This window comes from Elephas maximus, chromosome 1 (genome assembly GCF_024166365.1).
Source record: "Elephas maximus indicus isolate mEleMax1 chromosome 1, mEleMax1 primary haplotype, whole genome shotgun sequence".
Taxonomy (NCBI): domain Eukaryota; kingdom Metazoa; phylum Chordata; class Mammalia; order Proboscidea; family Elephantidae; genus Elephas; species Elephas maximus.
In genome coordinates this window covers 201,766,339-201,793,683 of record NC_064819.1, presented here as the reverse complement: position 1 = coordinate 201,793,683, position 27,345 = coordinate 201,766,339, and the positions used below count along the sequence as shown (strand labels likewise).

At 39.3% G+C, this 27,345-nt stretch overlaps 3 protein-coding genes across 3 annotated transcripts; 1 reads left to right on the top strand and 2 right to left on the bottom strand.

Moving 5' to 3' along the window:
- Positions 1-529: 529 nt before the first annotated feature.
- On the top strand, positions 530-1,561 carry LOC126085626 (trace amine-associated receptor 6-like). The gene has a single exon (XM_049901212.1). It carries the CDS (start codon positions 530-532, stop codon positions 1,559-1,561), a length of 1,032 nt encoding a protein of 343 aa, XP_049757169.1.
- Positions 1,562-10,783: 9,222 nt separating this feature from the next.
- Positions 10,784-11,797, bottom strand: TAAR5 (trace amine associated receptor 5). The gene has a single exon (XM_049901245.1). The coding sequence runs from the start codon at positions 11,795-11,797 to the stop codon at positions 10,784-10,786; it is 1,014 nt and encodes a 337-aa protein (XP_049757202.1).
- A 13,839-nt stretch (positions 11,798-25,636) lies between these two features.
- LOC126085656 (trace amine-associated receptor 4-like) lies at positions 25,637-26,455 on the bottom strand. The gene has a single exon (XM_049901256.1). The coding sequence runs from the start codon at positions 26,453-26,455 to the stop codon at positions 25,637-25,639; it is 819 nt and encodes a 272-aa protein (XP_049757213.1).
- Positions 26,456-27,345: the final 890 nt, after the last annotated feature.

Genomic DNA, 27,345 nt, shown 5'->3' with positions numbered 1-27,345 from the left:
AACTTTCTTAATGATCACAGTTGAAAATAATTGTATTAGTTCACGCCTTACACTGTGGGGATTCCATCTAGGGGTTTTTCCATTGGTGGCATTTATTTAGCTGGAAGGACTGTGGGCTGTGGGTTTTTGGTAGTATGCAGATCAAACGTCATAGAGTTAAGCTAATAGGAGGCGATCCTTCAGCTTCATAATTACATTTCATGTCAGTGACTGTTGCAAAGAACTCTAGAGGTAAAAAATAAAATACTTATAGCTAAAAGAGAATTTTATCAAATTAAAAATGCTGGGCGTTTGTTAGTTGAAATAAATCCCCAGTAATCTTGTGCAACATAATTTTTGCTGTGTTTTATTTTTTATAGAAAACACTTGATATTTATAATGAAAAATTGAAAAAAAGATCCTCAAGCATCTGGTGGGTTTGTGTGTGTGGTTGTGGATGTGATTTTTAACAGAGGCATTGAAAATTGGAATTCTGCATTCTTTGTGCTAACCAGGAAGGACAATGTCTCCCAGTGTAAACAGCAGCACCATGAGCAGCAGCGCGTCCCCACCTGCCCCCGAGCAGCTCTGCTATGAGAATGTGAGTGGATCCTGTGTCAAATCTCCCTACTCGCCTGGACCCAGGGTGGTCCTGTACTCCGTGTTTGGCTGTGGGGCTCTGCTGGCTGTGTTTGGAAACCTCCTGGTGATGATTTCAGTCCTGCATTTCAGGCAGCTACACTCTCCAACCAATTTTCTGATTTCCTCTTTGGCCTGCGCTGACTTTTTGGTCGGAGTGATCGTGATGCCCTTCAGCATGGTCAGGTTGGTGGAGAGCTGCTGGTACTTCGGAGACAGTTTTTGTATTTTCCACACGTGCTGTGATGTGGCATTTTGCTACTCTTCTCTCTTCCACTTGTGCTTTATCTCCATTGACAGGTACATTGCTGTTACAGACCCTCTGGCCTATCCTACCAAGTTTACAGTGTCTGTGTCAGGAATATGCATCGGCCTTTCCTGGATCCTGCCAATTACGTACAGCGGTGCCGTGTTCTTTACAGGTGCCAATGACGACGGGCTAGAGGAATTATCTAGTGCTCTCAACTGTGTAGGTGGTTGTCAGACAGTTGTAAATCAGAACTGGGTGTTGATAGATTTTCTGTCTTTCTTCATACCGACGCTGGTTATGATAATCCTCTATGCCAATATTTTCCTTGTGGCCAGACGACAGGCTGAAAAGATTGCAACAAGAGAGTCATCATTATCATCAGAGAGTTACAAAGCCAGAGTGGCCAAGAGAGAGAGAAAAGCAGCTAAGACCTTGGGTATCACAGTGGTTGCATTTATGATTTCATGGTTACCATATAGTATTGATTCATTAATCGATGCTTATATGGGCTTCATAACCCCTGCCTATATTTATGAGATTTGCTGTTGGTGTGCTTATTATAACTCAGCCATGAACCCTTTGATTTATGCTCTCTTTTACCCATGGTTTAGGAAATCCATAAAACTGATTGTGAGTGGTCAAGTTTTAAAGGACCATTCAGCAACCATGAATTTGTTTTCTGAACAAATGTAAACAAATTGATTGAGAAAATTGAAGATATTGCCACAATTTCCAAATGAAATGACACTTTAAAAAGTTCAGTAAGAATATTAAAAAACGAGAAAATGAATTGCTCTTCAAATGAGATATAATAAATCAGTATTTTCAGACTTGCTAAGGTGTGCAGACCTCAGTCATTTCTCCAAACGTATTTACTAGATGAATAAATATTAAATTCCTATTTGTTAACTGCCTCAGAGCTCAGCATACCCCACTCTCTGCAGATACTTCCCTTCTGTGATCCCCTGGCTCTTCCCTCTATTATGGTATGCCGCCTGAAAACATCTTTGTTCTTCTTTGATTCTCTTTCCTCTTTTCCTTACACAGTTTTCTACTCTCCCAGCTTGTCAAAATTTCATCTGTGAATAGCCCTCACTGGTCTCTTGTTTTCCCAAGGGAGACTCTTGGGTAGTTGTTAAGTCTATTGTGCTCAGTGCCTAAGGAAAAGAGAGAGGAGGTGTTTTCTTACAATACTGAGTGCAGAGCAACCCAGCCACTGTGTCTGATTCATACCTGTGAGAAACCTGAGCATGTAAGGGCAATTGGGAAACACAGACATCATCTGAACCAGGCTGGTATGATTGATAAACAAGATGCCGGCATCCCTGTGTCAATGTTTCCTCCCCCAGTGCAGGAAGCAGAAGCCATTGCATCCCCCAGGATGCAGTTAGGGTTACTATCTGCCTGCTCTTCTCGATACTACTATTACTGCTCAAAACTGTGAATAGTTGGTGTGGATAGTGCTGTATGTTTCTGTTCACACAGAGTGAATGTTCCCTGTTCATTCAAGGAGAATCTCTTTTGAACGTGCTCTCTAGTTTCTTTTTATATGATAAAGCTTAATGCAACAAGGTATTTGCAAGTTTTAAGAGCCACTCATTAAAATCATTGTTTCCTTAATCGTTTTATCATGGAATATGCAACTCAATAAAGGTATTCAGGTATTCTCCATTTTTTCCTACATTTACCAAACATAACCACATGCCTACATTGTACTGAAGTCAGTGCTAAAAGAAAAAAAAAAGTCAGTGCTAGATGATGTGAATACAAAGGTAGTAAATCCCACCTTTGTCGTTAAGAAGCTTTGACTTTGGCAAGAAGCAGTGTGGACCACTGTGGAAATAAAAAATGGCAAACAGTACTTTAGTCAAGTGATCAAGGTTAACATCAATAGTGATAAGGCATGTCGATAGCATGTGTCCTTGCATGATGTAATGAGAATAGCATTTTACCTCTGTTACCTTCCTCCCCAAAACCCATAACTGCAGTATTATCATAAGGAAAACTCCAGATAAACTCCAATCAGTAATGGGGCATCCTACAAAACACCTGACAAATACTCCTTAAAACTGCCAAGGTCATCAAATGAGGAAAGTCTGAGAAACTGCTACAGTGTAGGGGAACTGAAAGAGGTAAAACAATTAAATGTAATGCATCCCAGATAGGATCCAGGAACGAAACCTATGAAAATCTGAAAAAAGTATGGCATTTAGTAAATAGTAATGTATTTTTTTTTTTTTTTTTAAGTCATTGTGACAAATGTACTGTACTGGTGTAGCATGCTAGCAATAGAGCAAAGTGGGTGCCGGGGATATGGGGACTCTCTGTACTATCTCTGTAAATCTGAAACTATTATAAAATACCAAACCAAAACCAAACCCATTGCTGTCAAGTCGATTCTGACTCCTATCGGCCTTATAGAACACAGTAGAACTGCCCCATAAGGTTTCCAAGTTTGTAAATCTTTACAGAAGCAGACTGCCACGTCTTTCTGCTGTGGAGCAGCTGATGAGTTCAAACCACTTACCTTTCAGTTAGCAGCTGAGCTCTACTAGCAGCTGAGTTCTTAACCACAGAGCCGCCAGGGCTACTTATTCTAAAACAGGCTGTCATTAAAAGATTAAAAAAGTATGGTACACAATATCTGCTTGATGAAGTTGCCAACCTATTTATGTGAGGACAACAAGACGTTTAATCTTATACTCATTCATCCATTTATCCATTTCACAAATATGTCCGAAGACTTAGCATGTCCCAGGTCCTAGGTTCGGAGCTATCAGGAATACGAAACAAGGAACTTATAATATCTAGCCAGGAAAACAAACATAACAGCAATCATAACTTAGAATTTATGGAGCCCTGGTGCCACAGTGGTTAAGAGCTAGGCTGCTAACCAAAAGGTCATCAGTTCAAATCCACCAGCCTCTCCTTGGAAACTCTTTGGGGCAGTTCTACTCTGTCCTATATGGTCTCCGTGAATCAGAATCAACTTGAGGGCAATGGGTTTGGTTTTTTGGTTTAAACAATAGGAGAAACATTTGTGCAGCACAGAGGAGAGGAATATTCACTCATGGATGGAAGATCAAGCAGATGTATCAAATAAACGGTTGCATCTAAGCTGGGCCTTGATACATAAGATGGGTTTTTGTAGAAGGGAAAGGAAGGGAAGGTATTTTTAGGCCAAGGGAATGGCAGGAGTAGAAAGACTGAAAAAGTGCGCAGAACATTCAGGAAACATGGAAATAAAACAATTGAATAACCATCAAAAAAGCAGCCACACTTAAATCCTCCCGAGGTGGGCATGCAAATACTCTCCACGTTTGAACATTCCCTGATCCTTCCCGTGCATTCTGCTGTGGTTTGCAGACTCACTGGATATTCTCGTCTCTACCCCTCTGTTCAAGTCATTTTCCCTAGCCAGAGAGCTATCCTCCATTTTCTCCTATTTTCTAAATGCATACTGCCCTGCTCCTTGATGCCTTTCTAATATCCCACATCAATGGGGTCAGTTTCCCTTCTCAACTCCTATAAATTCTCATTGTCTTCTAGGCCAATTTTCCCAAATGGAGTTTTATGAAACAGCCATCCTACGAAGGGCTCCAATGAAAAGTTTCTGCATCAAGAGTGTTTTGGAACTGCTGCATACTAATAGCTCTTCTTGGGAATAACACTACACATTGGCATATGAAAGACTCTGAGAAGTCCTATTTTTAACAAAACCTGTCTAACCGTTGAAATATTAATTTCCATAACCTATTTAACCATGGAGGTCTCTTTATGAGAGGGAATGGGGATGGAGAAATTTTCTAAGAAAAATATTTGCAGAACACTGATCTATATCACCAATTTGGTACTTATCAAATATTTTCTTTATTTTTTAAGTGGTCTTTTTACATCTAAAATACTGTTAGACTTATATATTCCTGTAAAGTAGAGGTAGTATTTTTCCAATCCCTGGTTCAATAATGAGTAGGTACTCATGACATTTGTTGTCAATCACGATGTGTAAGATAAATTGTATGATATGGGACATATGATAAATGGCACGGCTTTCAAGGAGGGATAGGGTGCTGTGGGATCAGAGAAGGTTCTATGGAAAAGTCAGAACTCCAGCTGAGTAGTGGAGCACTAGTTTAAGCAGAAAAAAGGTTAAAATGGGAATTTCTAGGCAGAGTAAATATGTCCATCAAAGACAAGGAGTTAGCAGCACATCAAACACAAATTAAGCACACAGGACTGAAGGTCAACAGACCAGTTTGCCTAGAGCACAGGAATTTGGTAAGGGAGTCAAAATCAATCAATTAAGTGTTATTTTAGGTTCTATATCCGTTCTGTTCAATGCAATAGTCACTAGCAACATGTCGTTACAGAGCACTTGCAATGTGATTAGTCTAAATTGAGGTGTGCTATAAGTGAAAAATACACTTAGCATTTTAAAGACTTAGTACAAGCAAAAGAATGTGAAATTGTTAAATTTTTTTATATTAAGTATGGGTTGAAATAATAAAATTTTGGATACATTGAGTTAATTAAACTATATTATTAAAGGTAAATTTTCCTTTTTTAATTTTCAAATGTTACTACTAGAAGATTTAAAATCACAAGTACAGCTCATATTATATTTCCAGCTGACAATGCTGCTCTGTAGAAAATACAGAAGAACCACATAATTCTGCCCTTCAGGGCTTAAAATCAGAAAAGGGAGAAAATACATAAACATAAATAATTAAGTAAAAATATATTAACTATGATAAAAGTTTAATATTTATTGGTCAACTATGATGTATAAAAACACAGTGAACTCATATTAATCCTATGTTCTGCTCATTTTACAGATGAAGAAACTGGGTATCAGAGAAGCAAAGTAACTTGCACAACATCACACAGCTAGTAAAAAAAGCCTGCCATATATCGAGCTCAAATCATCTGAATTCTAAGCTCAAATTCATTCCTATGCATTGAAATGAGAGCTTAGGGCAAACAGAAGAGGGCACAAAGAAGTACAATTATTTAAATGCTAAGCAGCTCTACTCTGTAACATGTGGGGTCTCCGTGAGCTGTAGCTGGCTTGATGGCAGCAACAACAATCCGTAACAAGACATTTAGCATTTAATTTATTGTGTAAGTCAATGGATCTTAACAATTTGTAGATCATAGTTGCATAAAAAATATGCTGAAATTTATATACTCTCTCCCCCCAAAAAATGTACATAATCACATAAGCACAATATTTAGCATACAACTTCATAGATATGCTGGGTCCTAGTTAGTATAGTCTAGACTCTGCTGCAATAAAAACAAGCTCAACTATCTTTGTGGATTAACACAACAGTTTATATCTTGTTCATACAAAGTCTACTTTGGATCTAGGGTGACTCTCTAGGGCAGCTCTCCTTGACCCAGTGACTCAAGGATGCAAGCTTCATTGATTCCATGGTACCATCTTTTCAATGAAGCACCTCTCATATGCTTCAGTCTGAAAGGACACATGTATCTGCAAGCCATTAGTCATACCTAGTCAGACAGCCCCTTCTAATGGTCGGAACATGTAGGGGAACAAGTGCACACAGTTCCTCCGAGACACTCTGCTTTACTCAATGGGGCATCAAACCGTGTATTAAGGTATAACTCTCAGGGTCTGAATTTGGCAAGAAATGGTTTAAACACATTAGCGTTGATTCTGCTTATAGAATAAAAAGTTTAGTGAGATGGTTTCTGCCTTTGCCTCAGCAGCTAGTATGTTAGGGCCAAGGGTACTAAAATTCTCCTGATATTTTCTTCATGGTCCCAAAATGGCTTTTGGAGTTCCTGTGAAAACACATATGTTCCTGGCATAAAAGGAGCATAAACAGAGGTGTAGATATGACCCTGTGTAGGAATAGGGAGAGGGAGTACTTTTGTTATGTTAATGAGTATCATATCAATGTAGAGTGGGTCCTAAACCTAATCACTTCTGAGGTATAAAAAGACCAGAAAAGATACAGAGATACATACAGGAGGAAGAGGATGATTGATGATGGAGACAGATGTATCTATAAACCCAGGAATGACAAAAGTTGATGTCTACAAGCTGAAACAGATAATGAAGGACCTCCCGTACAGCCACACCCTGAGTTCAGACTTCTACCCTCCTTAACTGTGAGAAAATAAATTTCTGTTCTTTCAAGTCACCCACTTGTGGTATATTTTGTTACAGTAACACTAAGTAGCTAAGACAGATGGGAACAGTAGAAGACAAACCTTCAGTGGCAAAATCTGATAGATGTCAAGTGGTAGCACTGAGGACAGTTACTCCCTTCTCTTCGATTATCCAGGCAGATCCACCTTTGCAGCCTTCAGAGCTCCACAGGAAAGCTATCCAAATCATAAACCTCTGCAGAGGAGAGCAGACTGATTCTTTCACACGCTTGGTAGCCACTGTTAGTGTGATCTCTTGATTCTTGTTGAGCCTTATGAATCTAACTTAGAGATCAGAGCTATGCAAAAGCAACACAAAGGAGCTCTTGCTATGGACATTGCCCTGATCAGAGCCCTTGTTCACATGTACAGCATTGTTATTGCTAGGTGCTGCCAAATCAGTTCCCACACATAGTGACCCTGTGTACAACAGAACGAAACACTGCCTGGCCTTGCTCCGTCCTCACAATTGTTGTTATGCTTGAGCCCATTGTTGCAGCCACTGTGTCAATCCATCTTGTTGAGGGTCTTTCTCTTTTTCACTGACTCTCTACCAAGCATGATGTCCTTCTCCAGGGACTGATCCATGCACAGTGTATAGGTCATATATTTATACTCATATACCATACACTCATGTGTATTATATATTCTCACATTATGCCAACTTTGGTGACCTAAGAGACAATCTGAAAGAAATAGACTGTAACCGACTTTGACTAAGTTGTAGAAAACAGTATAATTAGGTTAAGATCTGCTTAGAAAGGAAATAATGGTCAGATTATTACAAAAATAGTCAGATTCATCCAGAAGAATACATCTAGAATTTAAGATCATACTGAACTGTTTTGTGGAACAAAGAAATAAAATAAAGACAAAAAATTCTAAACACGTACAAAAACACCAAGAAATGATTTTCTGGCAAAATGTTCCTTGATAAAGATGACTCTTAGCAGGCTACAGCTTATCAGCAGTTAAAGGTGAGGCTTGACTACTTCTGTTTCGATTCATATCTGATTGGAAGGGTATCATGCTTTGAGGAGTGCACTGGTGTTGACATTTAAAGGAGACTCTTAAACTAAGGTGTCCATGGAATTATATGGGAAAAATATTATATCTTTATATTCATTAATCTTTAACTGCAATGTATCGTGTCCTTCCGTTTTGAATGTAAGCAAAAGACAGTGAGGAAACGTCACTATCCCCCAGACATAAAGTATCGCCATGGACACTCTACTCACATCTCAGAGGAGTATCATTGAAGGCAGATATTCAGTTGTCCAAAAGCCCCAACAAGTTTGCTGCATGCGGCAGGTCTGCTGCATGCGACAGATTTGCTTCTTATATCCTGTTCTCATATCACAGAGGATATACGAGCTGGGCTTCAAATCCTGGGGCAAGGTGCCTCATCTTTTCACCCATCAGCACTTTCTCCCCTTTGTCGTGTCCACCACAGATGTGTCTCTTGTTCTCATTCCATCCTAGTCTGTTGATGATACAAACATTGTACCAGGATACCTTACATTCCTATGACTCACTGGAATGTAAAGTCTTCTACCACTAATTCTGCTTTTTAGTTCCACTCACAGGTATATTAGCTATCTGATTTCCTCTAATAACTCAGGGTTATAGTAGATAGGCTAAGGCCTTTCAAAAGAGAGACCAGGGGTAAATTAATGAATCTCTCTGTGCCTCAGCTATAAAATGGATTGATAATGTCTACCTCGCAGGGTTTGTGGGCATTAAGTGAGGTGCCGAGCACTGTAGGTTCTCAGTAAACCTTTGCCTCTTCTCTTTCCATCCTTCCCTCTCATCAATGTGCATGTCTATCCTGGCTAATGCAGCCTTTGCCACCTGACAGAAAATAATAGGATGTAAAAGACATAGATTGATTTCCTACTTCTTCAAAAGTGACTGGTATACTGTGTCTACTTGTGGGGTAGCTGGTGTTTTTATTTCCAGGACAGAGAGTGCCATGGCCAGTGCATTGTGAATGAGCATGCTAGGATGATAAGAAGGAAATGTGTGTGCATATGTGTTTTTAAAATAATACCTGACTTATACCTTGCAAATTATACTTTTTTGTTGTATCTAAGGCACAGTGTCCCTAGATCCTTAATATCTCAAATATGTGTATACTAGAATAAATTTTAATTTGTAATTAATCTGTATTTTAATTAAAAAGTAGATGCAAAAGAAAGAATAATTAAAATTAAGCATCCAAAAATATATAGAAAATGCATTTTTACAACACATTTTTTTTTTTAAATTAAGGGGTCAATGAAGGTTATCTCCCTAGCAAAAAAGTGTGTGAATGTACATATATGTATATATATATATATATATATACAGATACATATATATTCACATATGTATACATTTATATACAGATATGAATACACATATGAAGATATGTGTATAACGTTAAGAATAAATGAAAAAAACCTATTTCCTCTAATGTAATTGACAATAACTTTTGCTTCTTTAAAGAATGTTATTGACAGGTTAATGGTTCTTTTAATCAATTTGTTTAATGGCTAATTCTCTATATAGTTGACATATGAAATATTTTTGAAACACATCTACTCATTTATTACCTAAATTTTATTGAGGTACATATATAATATGTATGTGTATGTATATATGCAACTTTACTCCTGAGACTTCTAATCTAATTAATTTACAAATACATTTCTAAGTAAGAAATTATTAATTTGAAGAAAAAAAAAAAAGCAATAACAGATGTAAGGTGACCTTTAGGAAAAGATTCAGGAAGAAGACAGAAGCAAGAAGTCTGTGAAAGGTGTCAGCACTTTCACTAGCGATAGCTCCTGAGAAATGCTCGGTGCAATTCTGAGCGTGCATGTGGCACAGATACTTGTTCTTCCAAAGAAAGTCGGGTGCTGGTATTCTTGGAAGACAGAAATTCCAGCTTATGTGACAGAAGTTTAAAGAAGAAGGAACTATTTAAATGGTCAGATATGGATAATTATGACTTTACAAAATATCACACATATTTTCAAGTTTCAATGATTACAAAAAGAAGGAAATATTTCTTCAAGAATATAATACATTTACTCAGTGATATTTGAAATGGACAGACCTGGGTTACAAACCTGCCTAGTGGTTGGATTCCAAGAAGACAAGGATTTTAAAACGAACATTTTGAAAAAGAGACATTCAAAACACTTGAGTATTATGACATGAAGTAAAATTATAATTCAAAAAACTGCTTCCAAAGTAAGATTATACAATATTTGAACCTAAAAAGCACACAGTACAACCCCCTAGTTTTACAGATGAGGACACCCTCTGGTAGTGGGGAAGAAGGATTCAAACACTTGTCCAAGTCTCACTCTGCTGTTGGCAAGCAGCAGAGCCAGAATGAGAACTCAGAAATCCTGACCTCAGGGCTCTTTTCACTCCCTCTCTACATCTTGCTTCAGTTGTCTTAAGGGAAGCAAAGAATGAAAGGTCAACTATTTGCACAGCGCATTGGCTCATCCAATGAATATTTAGATGACTTCACTCTCCTGTTATCATAGTCTACTGTAGAAAGGCTGAGTGAGGAAAGTACTGCACTTCTTTCTAAATTAAGGAGCTTGTTTTTTCTCTTCCGCTTAAACCATAATTCCCCCACAAACTCATGACACGCCACAGGCCATTGCCACAGCACCAGTCATCCTCTTCTTCAATAGTCCTATCCTTTGCCTGCACTCAGTCCTCTCAGCCTGCAAGGAGTCATTCTTGGTACAAATCAATAGCGGGTGTTTGCGGCGAGAAGATCTCTCGACTCAGGATGAGTTTCAGTGCTTTCCTAAACCACCGATAGGAAAAGACATAGATGATGGGGTTGCAAGCTGAGTTGAAGTAAGCAAGCCAGACAAAAATGTCAAAGACCAGCGGTGGTGTAATGAACTTAAGTAGACTGTCAAGCAGTGTGTCTATGGTGAAGGGTAGCCAGCACAGGAGGTATATGCCCACAGCAATGCCAAGGGTCTTGGCAGCTTTTCTCTCATGTCTGGCAGCCCCAACCGGGCTCTTGCTCAAGGTACTGATCTGCTGACCCTGCCTGGTAGCAATCACAAATATCTTCACATACAAACTGATCATAATAAGACAGCGGAAAAAGAACACAGGGAAGTTTAACCAGCCCCAGAACTTATTGAACAGCAGCTGGCAACTGCCTACACATGGCATCTCTTCCAGCCACTGGCTGAGCCCCCTCTCTACCACATCTGTATAGAGGAAGACGGTAGTGTAAGTTGCTGGCATCCCCCACCCTGCCAGAATGTACCTGACAGCCACCCTGACTGTGAACTTGGAAGGATAGAGCAGGGGGTCACAGATGGCACAGTGGCGGTCAATGGAAATGAAGCAGAGGTGGAAGATGGAAGTGAGGCAGAAGAGGGTGTCCAGGTAGGTGTGCAGGCGACAGAGGAAGTCTCCGAAGAACCAGCAGCTCTCCACTGAGCGAATGGTGCTGAGGGGCAGCACCAGCAGGCCCAGAAACATGTCGGCCAGGGCCAGGGAGAGCAGCAACAAGTTGGTGGGAGTGTGAAGTGCTTTGAAGTTGGACACAGCAAACACCACAAACAGATTTCCTAGGACAGTAATCAGTATGCCTGCTGCACAGACCAGGTAGATGGCCAGCTGGATGCCTAGAGGATGGATGGTCCTGGGGCAAGACCCATTCACCTGATAGCAGAATGCCTCGGACTGCTCTTCAGCACCTTGGTTGGGGACAGCGCTCATTTATGGTTTCTACTCTTCCTCTCTCTGGGAACTGACAACCTGTCTCACCAAAAAAAAAAAAAAAAAAGTTTATTTTTTGTCTGTGAAACAGTCAGAAGGTGAGATTGAGAAGTTGAAAACTAAAGAGCATTTTGGAACCAAGTAAAATTTCCCTAAAACAAACAATCAAAAAAAAGAAAAAAACCCGTTGCCATCAAGTCGGTTCCGACTCATTGCAACCCTATAGGACAGAATGGAACTGCCCCATAGGGTTTCCAAGGAGCTGCTGGTGGATTTGAACTGCCGACCTTTCTTGGTTGGCAGCCTGAGCTCTTAACAGCTATGCCATCAAGGCTCCAAAAATTTTCCTGGGTGCTGATTAAAATGTGCCCTGAAAATTAAATGCAACATGAGATTCAAGGTTTTATCTCCACTAGCTTTTGTTCATCCTGTTAAGCACTTTTGAAACCAGTTTAGACAATATCCTTAAGGAAAGAGAAGAAAAACCCAAAACCAAACCCACTGCCGTTGAGTTGATTCTGACTCATAGCAACCCTATAGGACAGAACAGCCCCATGGGATTTCCAAGGCTGTCAATCTTTACTGAAGCAAACTGCAACATCTTTCTACCTTGGAGTGGTTGGTGAGTTCAAACTGCCCACCTTTTAGTTGGCAGCCAAGTGCTTTAACCACTGCACCACGAGGGCTCCTGAAGAGAAGATAGAATCCAAATTTTTTTTTCAAAGAAAAGGTCTGACTACATCCTAATAGGCAATATAGAATTACAAAAGAGTGTCTACTCCATTTTGATAAGATACCTGCTGTCAATTGTAAAGTGAGTTTTAAAGTCATGAGCACACGAGCAAAGAATTAATTTTTGTTAACTAAATCATTACTTGTAGAAGGAGTGATTTCTATCTCCCCTGCAAGAATTAAGTAAATTCACAATGAAATCAGCAGATTAAAGTATTTAATTTACAGATCAACTCCTCCCAAGAGAAAACAATAGAGAATTTCCCTATTTCAGTTTTCTTTGCTGAACATTTTCTAATGATGGCACACAATGTTTAGACATCTTGGGAGAACACATCTGATAGGAAAAAACATTTTAACTACCTTAACACCAGTCTGCAAAGTTTTAAACAAGCCCTAGCTAGTTGAATTCAGAGTTTTGAAGCTGCTTACAGAGGTAGGAATCAGAATCTCTTCATTGGAAGAAGTCCTTCTTGTAGCAGGCGGACATAGGATATGTAGAATCCTCTTCCATGTACAAGGCTGACAGATGTACAGTCAGTTCATGATTTTATACTGTAAATAGAAACTGCTGTTCCACGTGGAATGTGATGTCAAAGGAGCACTGAAGAGTACCAAGGGACCTAGTTTGCATTGTGCACAAGTCTCAGTCGTTAAGGAACATATTCTCAATACGGGGTCATTTACTCTGATGATTAACCAGAGGTGAAATTCAAAGAAACTGGATTTATATATTCTCTTCTTTAATTTAATTTTCAGTGAGTTCCAGATATCCCTTCCACTTCAGGGTTATTCATGTAGACCTCTCTCAACATGAAACATATTTGAGAACAATTGATCATAAGCCCTTTGGTTTGTGAAGAGGAGGTTTGTGACAGCACATGGGAGTGACTGTGATGTCCATTTTAAACTTTTATGTTTCATGCTCTTCAAAAAAATCATAGTAGATGAAGTAGTCTATCTGGAGACAGAAAAATTAAATTTCTGTTCTGCCACTTCCGTTAACAACTAACCTTCTTATCCCTCTGTTTCCTCACTGGTAAAATACAGACAATTATATGCACATGTTTCCACCTCACAGGGATATTATTGAGGAAAATAAAATGTTGAGCATATTCCACTGTCTCTTTTTTTTGGCATCAAACCTCCAGAAGCTGGAATGCCTCTACATGGCCATGGGGAAACCATTCCACAATATATGTCAAACCGGTATTATAAAAAAGACAGAATTCTAAAGCTGATGGTAGATTACATCTGCCAGCGGGGCCAGTAGGAGGAGGAGGGCAAGTCACAAAGAATGAAGAGGGTTGGCAGGCACCTCCCTCTCCACCACAAAGCCTAGTCTAAGCCAGGTGTTTAACAATGCGAAACACCCTATATCCTGGGGACTGCTGGAAAACTTGTGCCAACTCCGTGTGAGAAAATAGATTCCTGATTCTGTAACTTAATCAGACCAGGCAAGGATCGCACATTACCGTGCACTGTAACACCTTCTCAGCGTACAAATAATAAACCACATACAATCAGCCCAGGAATCACATGGCACTAAATTTAACCTGACCAAGATTCTGTAAAAAATAAGCATAGCTTTCCTGGTATAAGGCCTGAAGATGGAAACGGCAAATAATAATACTAATTGTTTCTGGGGTAGATTACATCAAAACTACTTAAACACAATATGTAATCACAAACATACTTTGAAAAGTAGAATTTTATAAAAGCTGTTTTAATAGTATGGTCTCTATGTCAAAGATTACCTAATCCCTTTGTGTCCAGTACTTATCTATTAATTAAATATAATAACAATAACTACCCCAATTGTTGTGAAGATTAATGAACTGAAATTCATAAAGGTTTAAGAACAGTTGATGGCACATAGTAAGCTGAAGTGGACAGACTTGTTATGTTGTTGTTAAGTGCCGTTGAGTTGGTTCCGATTCAGAGGGACCCTGTGTACAACAGAACAAAACACTACCCAGTCCTACACCGTTCTCATAATTGTTGTTACGCTTGAATCCACTGTTGCAGTTACTGTGTCAATCCACTTCCTTAAGGGTCTTCCTCTTTTTTAGTGGTCCTTTGTTTACTAGCCAGTTCCCTCCTCTAGGGGCTGGTCCCTCCTGATAACATGTCCAAAGTATGTGAGACAAAGCCTCACCATCCTTGCTTCTAAGGAGCATTCTGGCTGTACTTCTTCTGAGACACATTTCTTAGTTTTGGCAGTCCATGTTATATTAAATATTCTTCACCAACACCATAATTTAAAGGCATCGGTTCTACTTCAGTCTTCCTTATTCATTGTCCAGCTTTTGTATGCATCTGAGGTGGTTGAAAATACCATGGCTTGGGTCAGGAGCACCTTAGTTCTTAAAGTGACATCTTTGCTTTTGAACACTTTCAAGAGGTCTTTTGCAGTCTATTTGCCCAACGCGATATGTCTTTTGATTTCTTGACTGCTGCTCCCGTGAGCGCTGATTGTGGATCCAAGTAGAATGACATCCTTGACAACTTCAATCTTTTCTCCATTTATCATGATGTTGCTCATTGGTCCAGTTGTGGGGGTTTTTGTTTTCTTTATGTTGAGGTGTAATCCATACTGAAGGCTGAAGTCTTTGATCTTCATCGGTAAGTGCTTCAAGTCCTCTTCACTTTCAGCAAGGAAGGTCGTGCCATCTGCATATTGCAGGTTGTTAATGAATCTTCCTTCAATACTGATGCCCCATTCTTCTTCATATAGTCCAGCTTCTTGGATTATTTGTTCAGCATACAGATTGAGTAAGTATGGTAAAAGGATACAACCTTGATGTACACATTTCCTGACTTTAAACCACACAGTATCCCCTTGTTCTATTGGAACGACTGCCTCTTGGTCTGTGTAGAGGTGCTGCATGAGCACAATTAAGTGTTATGGAATTCCCATTCTTCAAAATGTTATCCATAATTTGTTATGATCCACACAATCGAGTGCCTTGCATTTAATAAAACACAGGTAAACATCTTTCTAGCATTCTCTGCTTTCAGCCAAGGTCCATTTGACATCAGTAATGATATCCCTCGTTCCAAGTTCTCTTCTGAACCTTGAATTTCTAGTAGTTCCGTGTCGATGTACTGCTGCAACCACTTTTGAATTATATTCAGAAAAATTTTACTTGCGAGTGATATTAATGATATTGTTCGATAATTTCCTCATTCTATTGGATCACCTTCCTTTGGAATATGCACAAATATGGATCTCTTCCAGTCGTGTGGCCAGGTAACCATCTTCCAAATGTTTTGGCATAAAACAAGTGAGCACCTCCAGGGCTGCATCCATTTGTTGAAACTTCTCAGTTGATATTCGATCAACACCTGGAGCCTTGTTTTTTGCCAGTGCTTTCAGTGCAGCTTGGATTTCTTCTTTCAGAACCATAGATGCTTGATCATATTCTACTACCTGAAATGGTTGAACGTCAACTAATTCTTTTTGATACAGTGACTTTGTGTATTATTTCATCTTTTTTTGTTCGTCAAATCTATTCTTGAGATGGTGTCTAAACTTAGGTGGAAAATACTCAAGGTCATATTTTGCCTCTCGTGGACTTGTGCTAATATTCTTCAGCTTCGACTTGAACTTGCATATGAGCAATTGCTGGTTTGTTGTGCAGTGACCCTTGGCCTTGTTCTGACTGATGATATCAAATTTTTCCATTCTCTTTCCACAGATGTAGTCGATTGGATTCCTACATATTCCATCCGGTTAGGTCCACGTGTATAGTCATCATTTACGTTGTTGAAAAAGGTATTTGCAATGAAGAAATCAGTGGTCTTGCAAAATTATATCAGGGGATCTCCAGTGTCGCCTCTATCACCAAGGTCATATTTTCCAAATACTGATCCCTCTTCTTTGTTTCCAACTTTCGAATTCCAATTACCAGTAGTTATCAATGTACCTAGATTGCATGTTTGATCAATTTCAGGCTGCAAACGTTGGTAAAAATTTATTTCTTCATATTTGGCTTTAGGGATTGGTGGGCAAATTTGGATAACAGTCATATTAACTGGTCTTTCTTGCATCCGTATGGATATTATACTATTGCTGACAGCATTGTACTTCAGGATAGATCTTGAAATGTTCTTTTTGATTATTAATGGGAGGCCATTCCTCTTGAATTTGTCATTCCCAGCATATTAAATCATATGATTACCCTCAAAATGGCCAATACCAGTCCATTTCAGTTCACTAATACCTAGGGTACCAATCTTTATATGTTCCATTTCATTTTTGATGACTTCTAATTTTCCTAGATTCATACTTCATTCTGATCATTAATGGATGTTTGTAACTGTTTCTTCTCATTTTAAGTCTGTCACATCAGCAAATGAATGTCCTGAAAACTTGACTCCATCCACGTCATTAAGGTCAACTCTACTTTGAGGAGATAGCTCTTCTTCAGGAGTGTTTTCAGTGCCTTCCAACCCAAGGGGCTCATCTTCCAGCACTATGTCAGACAATGTACCCCTTCTATTCTTAAGGTTTTCACTGGCCAGTGTTTTCAGAAGTAAACTGCCTTGTCCTTCTTAGCTTGTCTCAGTTGGAAGCTCCACTGAAACCAGTTCACCAGGGGTGATTCTGCTGGTATTTGAAATACCAATAGCATAGCTTGAGCATCACAGCAACCTGCAAGCCACCACAATACAACAAGCTGACAGACAAGTGGTGGAGGCAATAGCACGAATGAATAGTTAGTTTGAGTTCACTGTTTCCTGTATTAATCTTTCTCAGTTAGGGTCCCCATTACTGTTTTCCACTGACTTTTAGAAATATACTCCAGTTACACAAGAATCAGAAGCAAGAGTAATTGGATTCTGGATCTTCTAAGTTTTCTCCCTTACCCTGGGGATTCACTGATGATACAGTAAAGGACAGTTTTCATTAAGACAGTTGTGTATTTTAGAAACGGGAAAAGCAGGAAGGAAGATATTTGTGAGAGAGTCAAAAGTGTTTAGATTTAGGGTATTTTAAGAGTTAGTCCTTCTAGGATGTAGGAAAGGAATATTCATGTTTTCTCAATGCAGGAAAATATCAAATTTCCATGAAATGCACTCTAAGTGTTGGTCCAGGAGAAAGAGAAGCTGATATTCTGGGAAAACGAAAATCTGGCTGAAGACCCTCACCATATTTGGGACAGGCAGTTAATCAGTTCTCAGTTATTGCCTCTGTCCACAATTGTGATCTGAAACAACAATCCCCTTTGCTGACAAAATACTGATAAAGTGAGGATATTTTTTAACAGAAAAAAAAAAGAAAAATCAATTCTATTAAAGATACAAGAAGCAATTCTAGATCTTGTTTAGGGAACAAAAGACCTCTTGCTTTTTGCAGCATCTTTGCAACTTAATAAAGATAAATGAAATGTACATGAAGGAGAAAATTAGATAATAAAAGAACATGGGCTTTACTGAGAGATAGACCTGATTTTGAATCTTGCTTCTTACATATGAGCTGTGCAATCCTGGAAAAGCTGCCTAACCTCTCTGAGTTGAGAGTTTTAAATAAAGCAATTTATAACACTCGCCTGGAACAGAGTAGACACTAAATAAACATTAGCTAATTTATCCCATTGCCTTTGTTTTGCATCTTCTTGAATGTATACCCTACGTTGGGCATTTACTTACTTTAAGTTTCTTTTTCATGTTGCTCTTTAAATGGCTCTTAAGGAATTCATGTTTTATTCTAGTGTGCTGATAAACATCTTGAATACAGAAATTTTTGAAGTCTCTTTCAAATCTCATTACTGCATACTGATAACCTCAAATACACTGTATTTACATGTTGCAATAATTAGTCCCCGATTCCTAAAGACTGGATTATGTGTTCCATGAAATACACTGCTCTGTACTTCTTGCTCTTAAGACACTTGTGGGAAACCCTGGTGGCATAGTGGTTAAGAGCTACGGCTACTAATCAAAAGGTCTGAAGTTCAAATCCACCAGGGACTCCTTGGAAACTCTATGGGACAGTTCTACTCTGTCCTATAGGGTTGCTATGAGTTGGAATCGACTCATTGGTAATAAGTTTTTTTAAGACACTGGACTGTAGTTTCTTGCTTACTTCCTGGCTCTCCAACTAATTATAATTTTCATGAGACAAGGGACTATGTTTTATTTACCATTATAACCCAATGCCTACCACAGTGCCTGGCATACACTAGTCACACAAGAAACACGTATCAAATAGATTGATTATGCCCTAGACAAGCAAATATTTTCAGAAGATTATGAATACATTACTCAATAGTATGAGCTTAGACCGAAGCTTTTCTCTATCCCCCAGGTACTAAAACTGTTATGAGACATGGGAAGTGGTAAATTCAATGGCTTGTTACATATTTCAGAAGAACTACTAAATCTTTATAATTTTATTCCACTTTTATAAGAATTGGTGGCAAAATATCTCCTCTTGAAGATATGACTTTTAAAAATCTTTAAGAAAAAGAGGAATCATAGTAAGAATGCACAAAATGTCTCTTATCTGCAAGGCCCAGTGATCCTCACAACGGCACGGAAAGCATTATTATTCTCATTGTATGGATTAGGAATTGCAAGTGCAGAAAGGCAAAGCGATTTGTTCAAGGTCACTCACTGAGTAATTAGCCAAGCTGGGACTTGGATCTGCCACACTCCTAAGTTCATGCCTTCTCCACTACATTGTATCTCAAAAAGATTTAAATCTTAAACAACCACCTTTCCGTCTTCTTGACAATTTTATTCTCTCTTGTCCAAAGATAGCTTCTGCTGAGTAGCCTAGGTTTTTGTTAACAGAAGCAAGAAAGGGCGAAGGAATCTGTAAGAAAAAGCATGGTCAGGTCTTGAAAGCTTGATTTTTAGGTGATGGTCTGAGGAGAAAAGAAAAACACAAGTTAAACAATCAACTTGACTTGATTCATATATCATCTTTACACATTGTTATCTACAAAATAATGGGGATGAGAAAGAAACCTTTCATAACTCCTGTAGACAGCACCTACTGAGGGGCAAGACTGGAGTGCTACCACAAAGGAGACCCCCAAATTCCCCTGAAGTGAAGTCACTAGACAGACAGACTCTCCAGGAATGCCAGTTCCTATTTTTACATCTTTTCTTCCATTCTCCTTTATCTGAGAAAACAGTGTTTTTATCCTAAAAAGTTCTCTGGCCACCACAAATGGTTTGTCTTGGTTACTAACCTAAAGGTAGTTAGTTCAAATGCACCCAGTAGTGTCACAGAAGAAAGACTTGGTGATCTGCTTCTGTAAAGGTTTCAGCCAAGAAAACCCTATGGAGCAGTTCTGCACTGTAACGGTGGGGTGGCCATGAGTCAGAATCAACTCAGCGGCAACAGATTAGGTCTTTGGTTTGTTAGCCCAAAGGCTAATTGTGGTTAGTGTGTAATGAGACTGAAGCAGCTAGCACAGTTTACATAGAGCTGCTTCCTTGTTTGACAATAGTCTTGGAGAGGTAGTATTTGAAGGAGAGAAAACAGGACAGTAGTGTTATCATTTATATTTATACAGAGTTGTTTAGTTTGCATCTCCTCATTCACATGTGTACCTATTAGAAACAAAGCATTATAATTTGATAGGAAGGAAACCATTAAAATCTGTTACTAGAAATTTCAATTTATTTCAATGCCTCGTCCTCACCTAATGGATGAAGTCAAGCTTCTTAGCAAGGCATGCACGGTGCTCCCCTACCCTGTGTCGACATTTTCTGCAGCTTCATCTCCCCACATACCCTGGTAGAACTGATTCTACTTCCATACCAATAGTCTGCTGTTTCTGTTGCATATTTTATGTCCTGTGATGACTTGTGCTGTTCCAACTAAATTAAGCAGGCACTGCATTTCCCAGAACCTTGTTCCCTATATGCTTTTAGGTTAGAATTGGCCCAAAGAGAAACTTGTGTGCAGAAGTTCAGCTGCAGTCACTACTCTGTGAAGGCGTTTCCAGGCAGATAGAGTGATGGACAGACACAGAGGTACTGACAGGTTCCAGCTTGGCTTCATCTTTTTTTTCCCTGAGCTGGGCTCTTCTTCCTGACCCTGGTATAGCTGACCCACAGTGGCCACAGATTTACTGCCATATCCCTGGAAATGGACCCTCAGAGACAGTAACTATCCAGGGGAAACAGCGACCATAGACCTCTCCAATAGTTCATCTTTGCAGCCCCACTTCAGTGGCTGAGCATTCTTGCCATCTTAGATTTCCCTGAAAGCTCCAACTTGTTCACTCATGCTAATCTTCAGAAAGTTAGTTTAGTGACCCCTTCTCTGATACTCTAACTCCCCTTCTAGACTTTCACTTTCCATCTTTTCTCATAATTCTAATACAGGCTCTGGTTCCCTCACTGAACCCTGATGATACATTCCTTTGGCTTATAATGCAGGCATCCTTCCCTAAATTCCAATAAAGTTTAAATTTTTATCCTCCATATTGCCATAGCATCCAGTGGCTAGCTCCATCATGACACCTATTACACTGCAGTATAATTGAATATTTATTTGTCTGTCTCTCCTATTAGACCATAAGTTCCTTGAGTCCAGGGTCTAAGTCTTAGTCGTCTCTGAACCAAAAGCACTCAGAGCAGCACTTGGCACATACTAAAAAAAAAAAAATTGCAGTCAAGTTGAATCTGACTCATAAAAACCTGGTAGTACAGAGTAGAACTGCCCCATTGGGTTTCCAAGGAGTATTTTGTGGATTTGAACTGCTGACCTTTTGGTTAGCAGTCATAGCAACTAACCACCACTCCACCAGGGCGCATATTAGGTGCTCAACATATGTTCATTAGACAGATGGTGTTCTATACAGAGAGAAAGGTCTCCACAGCACTCACCATTCTCTTGAGCTAATGGCCACTCTGTTCAACCTAGGAAAGTCCTGGAAAGAGGAGAGTTGGATTAGGAAAGACAATAAGATGCTTCACTTCTCCTTGGATTAGCCTAGGAAGAGCAAGTGGAGCTGTTTTGAGAAACAATTGAGATAATGTTCATGACCACCCTTTGTAAACTGTAAAAGTCCTTTATTAAGATAAGGGGTGATGATGACCACAGCAAAAACTTCCACCTGCTCCTTTGTTTATCCTCTATTTAGCTATGTTCCTAGTGGGCAAAAGAAATGCTGGGCCACAGGAAGACCACCCTATAGGTGTTGAACACCCAAAGTAAGAGGGCAGTCCCAATGTGGAAAGAGAATTGTAAATGTGCTCCTTAGTGGAAAAACCAAACCTAACTAAACCCACTGCTGTGGAGTCGATTCCAACTCATAGTGGCCCTATAGGAAGGAGCAGAACTTCCCCACAGGATTTCCAAGGCTGTAATCTATAAAGATTAAAAAAAAAAAAAAAATTTTTTAATCTTTATGGAAGCAGACTTTGTCCATTGGAGAGGCTGGTGGGTTTGAACTGCTGACCTTTCAATTAGCAGTTGAACACTTTAGCCACTAAACTACCAGGGCAACTTTAAGTAGCAAAATTGTGGTCAATTGAATGGGCTTATTGCTCCTGCAGGCCCTGGAGTGAGGTGTAACTCAACCTGAAGCTTCAGGAACTCCTTCTGTTCCTTTGACTCTTCAAGAGGAAGGAGTACCTTTGTTCCTGCATGTTGCCTTTACAATTAGTAGGAAAGGAAAAAGCCTTCTGAAGGATTAATTACTGCAATCAGAAGAGAATGAATAACACTATACCAAATATCTCAAATCCCAAATTTGATTTCAAATATGGTCCTGTGATGATGATACTAATTTATTGAAACATCATAGTATCTAAAATGTTATATTCAAATTATGAAATCACAAGTACTGACCGTGGGAAGCTATGAATGTTCAATCAACAGAGCACAGAGCTGAAAATAATATTGGAAATTCATAATTGAATTGAGATATTATTAAAAGCAAGTTTTGGAGTGTAAAAAGTTTCCCCAAAAGATAGATTGGAGCAATTATAGCTTCCAAAAAGCAAAATATTTCATAAATGCATTTGGATTTATGAAAATGAGCATTAGAAACCTCAGAATTAAGATACACTACGTGGAAAAGTTTGATGTCATTTGGCCAGATCAGAAGATAAGGGGAGAGGTTTTGTTCATCAGATATTCTGGACTTACTACAATAATTAATATAGACTAAAATTCAATTAACATTAAAATGTTATCTATATTTTACAACAATAAAAAACGTTGAAACTTTCCAAAAATATATATGCTAATGTTAACACATTTTCTCTTTGCAACCTAACAGTGTCTTATGGTAATTTGTCTTAGTCATCTACTGCTGCTATAACAGAAATACAGCAAGTGGGTGACTTTAACAAACAGAAGTTTATTCTCTCACAGTCTAGTGGCTAGAAGTCCAAATCCAGGGCTCCAGCTCCAGAGGAAGGCTTTCTCTCTCTGTTGGCTCTGGGGAAAAGTCCTTCTCATCCATCTTCCCTGGTGGAGGAGCTTCTCAGTGCAGGAACCCCAGGTTCCAAGGATGAGCTATTCTCCTGGGTCTTGTTTCTTGGTGGTGTGTGGTCACCTGTCTCTATTCTCTCTTTTATACCTCAAAAGACATTGGTTTAAAACACAACCCAATCTTGTAGATTGAGTCCTGCCTCATTAACATAACTTCCACTAATCCCATCTCGTTAACATCATAGTGATAGGATTTATAACACATAGGAAAAGCACATCAGATGACAAAATGGTAGACTTTCACACAATACTGGAAATCATGGCCTAGTCAAGTTGACAGATATTTTGGGGGAATACAACTCAATCCATGACATCATTGTTACGAAAATCAAGCTTGCTTCCTTCAAAAATGAGCAAAGATTGATGAACAAAGCATGGGTTTCTAAGAATCCTTCTTTCTGACTATTTAAGAACTTTCTAAGAGTCCTTTCTGACATCTCTATTTAAAAAATTCTAAAAGTTCTTCATTCTGACATCTCTATTTAAGAAACTTCCCAAACCATAAGAGAGTTCAGAATATTTCTTAAGTAAACAAAATGTTCTATAAAGCATTTGCATTACTAAAGTGATAGAGTAGAGAAGGGAAGACCTAATCACTATCCTCAGGGAGTTTACTACGTGGGCATGAAGGGCTGCAAATGTTTATGAACTAGTGAGTCATTTTCCATTATGTGCCTCTGCTGACCTCGTCCCCAAGTTCCCCAGCAAAATATTGTGCACATGTGACCAAAGCCCATGAAATCACGAATTAATTCAGTTCAATTTCTTCTTTACAAATAACGTTCCTTCCTCCATCTTTCTCCGCAAGGAAACAGCCCCCATTTCACCACTTGTTCTTTCTAATTGCTCTTTATTTCTGTGAGTATGAGTTTGAGTTTTCCTTTTCATTTTCCTCAAAGATTCTATGTTTCAGGTATTCAGTAAATGTGTTCAGAGAGATTTTTATGAGAAAGGCACTATTTAGGCATAGTGGGATACAAAGATGAATAGGACACATGGAGTATACAGTCTATTTGAAGAACCAACACCTGTGCTCAAAGTAGAGACCAGGAAAGGTTGGTTTACGGGTAGTAAGTAGAAGGAAGATGCTACATATGCTGAGTCTGAGATACTGGTGAAGCATCAAAAAATATACTCCACTGGTAATAAGAAGTAAAGGAGATGAGCTTGGGAGGAATGATAAAGTTGAAAATAAGTTTGATTGAGAGCAATCTATATAGAGATGATAATGGAAGTTGTGAAGATAGGTAATATTAGTGTAGAATTCTTCAACCATGGCACTATCAAAGTTTTGAGTCAGGTAATTCTTTCTTGTGGAGTGCTGTCTTGTGCATTGTAGGATGTTTAGCAGCATCCTTGACTTCTACACTCAAGATGTCAGTAGCACCCGCTGGCCTGTTATAACAAAAAATTTCTCCAGACGTTGCCAAATGGCCCCAAGGGGCAAAATTGCCCCCAGCTGAGATAGATTAGAGTGAATCTGGATTACAGAGACAGAGAGAGATTGTGAAGGATGGAAAGAACAGTACAAAGGACACAATTTGGTGAAATGTGTTTATGGGGTGGAAAGAGGAGGAAGAGAAAAAGGGTGATAGAGAAGAGACATTCATTGAGGCAGTAAATACTATCCTAAAATTCTGAGAGAGGGAAAGGACTTCATTTTTGGGTACGAAGTTAGTCTTGTTGGAGAACTAGTATGTGTACACACATACCCATAGATGTGGACACTGCCTGTATGTATACACACTGGGAGAATTTTTATATAGACAAAAAGTAAATGTTGAGTACAAGAAAGAATACGTTCTTAAACTCTTTTCTTTATTCGTTCTTCTTATTTAATAAAGACAGTCCAATTTTGTCAAATAATTGCAAATCTCACATCAATTCTTTTTGAAAAAGGATGTTCAAGTCAGAACCAATGAACTTGGAAATAACCACTATTCTCTGTTTCCTTCTCCTCATCCATGCCAAGCATATGTTACATTACCTGGGCATCTGGTATATTCAAGCTATCTGAAGAAATAGGTAGATAAACTCAATTATACATGACTTGAAATGACTGGAGGACGTACTATGTCTCCTCTACTGATGTTCTTTACAAGTTAAAGGGAGAAAAGTCTTGTTTGATTTAAGCCAATGAGTGAAATTTTAAATTGCTAACTGTGCGAATTCAGGAATCAGCAAGCCTTGGTAGAGAGTTTTATTTTGTTTATTGGTGTGTCTTCTCTAGAACTCCAGAAAAGTCTACTTTGGTAGCTTTGACCTGGAAGTCTTAACCTTCTGGATTTACTTAGGTGTCTTTCACACCTACTGGAAGAATGGCCTTTTTAAGTTAGTCCCTGCTTCTGCCTCTAGAGAAAAACAGCATCTAGGATTCTCTACCAAAAAAAAACCTTAGGGTTGGGGAGCATTCCCTAACTGTGTGCAAGAAACAGGCTTAAGGTAGACGAGTCGGGGCGGAAGATTGTCCCTGTGACAATCATTCTCAATGCTTTGCGAAACCAGGGATAAAACATGCCATATATAATGGGATTGAGGGTTGAATTGAAATAAGCCAGCCAGACAAAGGCATGGGACAAATTTTCAGGTATTGTAAAATTAATGAGAGGGTCTGTGACAATCATGACAAAGAAAGGTAATCAACACAACAGAAAAACTCCCATGACTATGCTTAAAGTTTTGGTGGCCTTGCTTTCTTTTTTGGAAGAGGTCTTTATTTTGCTTTCTAACCCAGCCTGTTTCATCTTAGGTCCCATGTCAATTTGCTTGGCATGCTTCCTGGCTACTGCGAAAATATGTATGTAAATGCCCACCATCACTGTGCCAGGGAGAAAGAATGCTATGAAGGAGGCCAGCATGCCCCAGAGCTTGTTAAATATCAACACACATGAACCTGTGCAGTCGATGGCTGCAATAAAATCTTCTGCACCAATTTTGTTTAATTCTGAGAATACCAGGCCAAAGGCAAAAAAGGTAGGGAAGGACCAACTGATAAGTAGAAAGACTTCTATGACAGGGATGGTAATTTTGGTGACATAATGCAATGGGTCACAAACTGCATAGTAGCGGTCAACTGAGATGAAGCAGAGGTGAAAAATGGAGGTGGTGCAGAACATGATGTCACAGCAGCTGTGGATTTTGCAAAAGAGGTCTCCAAAGTACCAGCAGGACTCAATGGACCTGATCATACTGAAGGGCATGACCACACAGCTCAGCAAAAAATCCGTGATGGCCATGGACAGGATCAGGAAGTTGGTGGGGGAGTGGAGTTGCTTGAAGTGTGCAATGGAAATGATGACGACCATGTTGCCTAGCATGGTCATCACTATAGCCCCGATCATGACCACGTACATGGCAAAGGCACTCAACAGAGACCTCACATTTTTAGGGCATGAACTGTTAACAAAAGCAAAGCAAAATTGTACTTCTGGGGGGTTCCAAAGATCATGTGAATTCATTGTCTTTATTCCAGGGGTATGATGAGTCTTTTTCAAAAATACTGTGCTCCTCTCATTTCTGAGAAAGAAAGGTGAAAAACAATAAAGATTATTGATAGGGCAACTTTTCACAAAGCCTTAGCTAGTCTATATTTCCAATTCCAAGGTTCAAACTCACTACTGGGCAGGAGCAGGACTTCCCAAACCTTAATGTGTACAAGAATTATCTGGGGATCTTTTTAAAACACAGATTCTGATTTTGGGTGGGTGCTGAAAGTCTACATTTCTCATAAGATCCCAAGAGATGCTAATGTGGTTAGTCCAAAGACCACGCCTTGAGTAGCTAGGAGCTAAAGGAGAATTGAGTTAATGAATTCAGTTAAAACCATCAGAGTGACCCAGATAGTGCATGTTCTGGTTGCACTAATGTGTAGCCCTTACTCTGGAGGTTCCCATTCCAAATCCATAGGATTTTTTTTTAATGCAATGGGTCACAAACAGCATAGTAGCGGTCAACTGAGATGAAGCAGAGATGAAAAATAGAGGTGGTGCAGAACATGATGTCACAGCAGCTGTGGATTTTGCAAAAGAGGTCTCCAAAGTACCAGCAAGACTCAATGGACCTGATCATACTGAAGGGCATGACCACACAGCTCAGCAAAAAATCCGTGATGGCCATGGACAGGATCAGGAAGTTGGTGGGGGAGTGGAGTTGCTTGAAGTGTGCAATGGAAACAATGACGACCATGTTGCCTAGCATGGTCATCACTATAGCCCCGATCATGACCACGTACATGGCAAAGGCACTCAACAGAGACCTCACATTTTTAGGGCATGAACTGTTAACAAAAGCAAAGCAAAATTGCACTTCTGGGGAGTTCCAAGGATCAGGCAAACTCATTGCCTTTGTC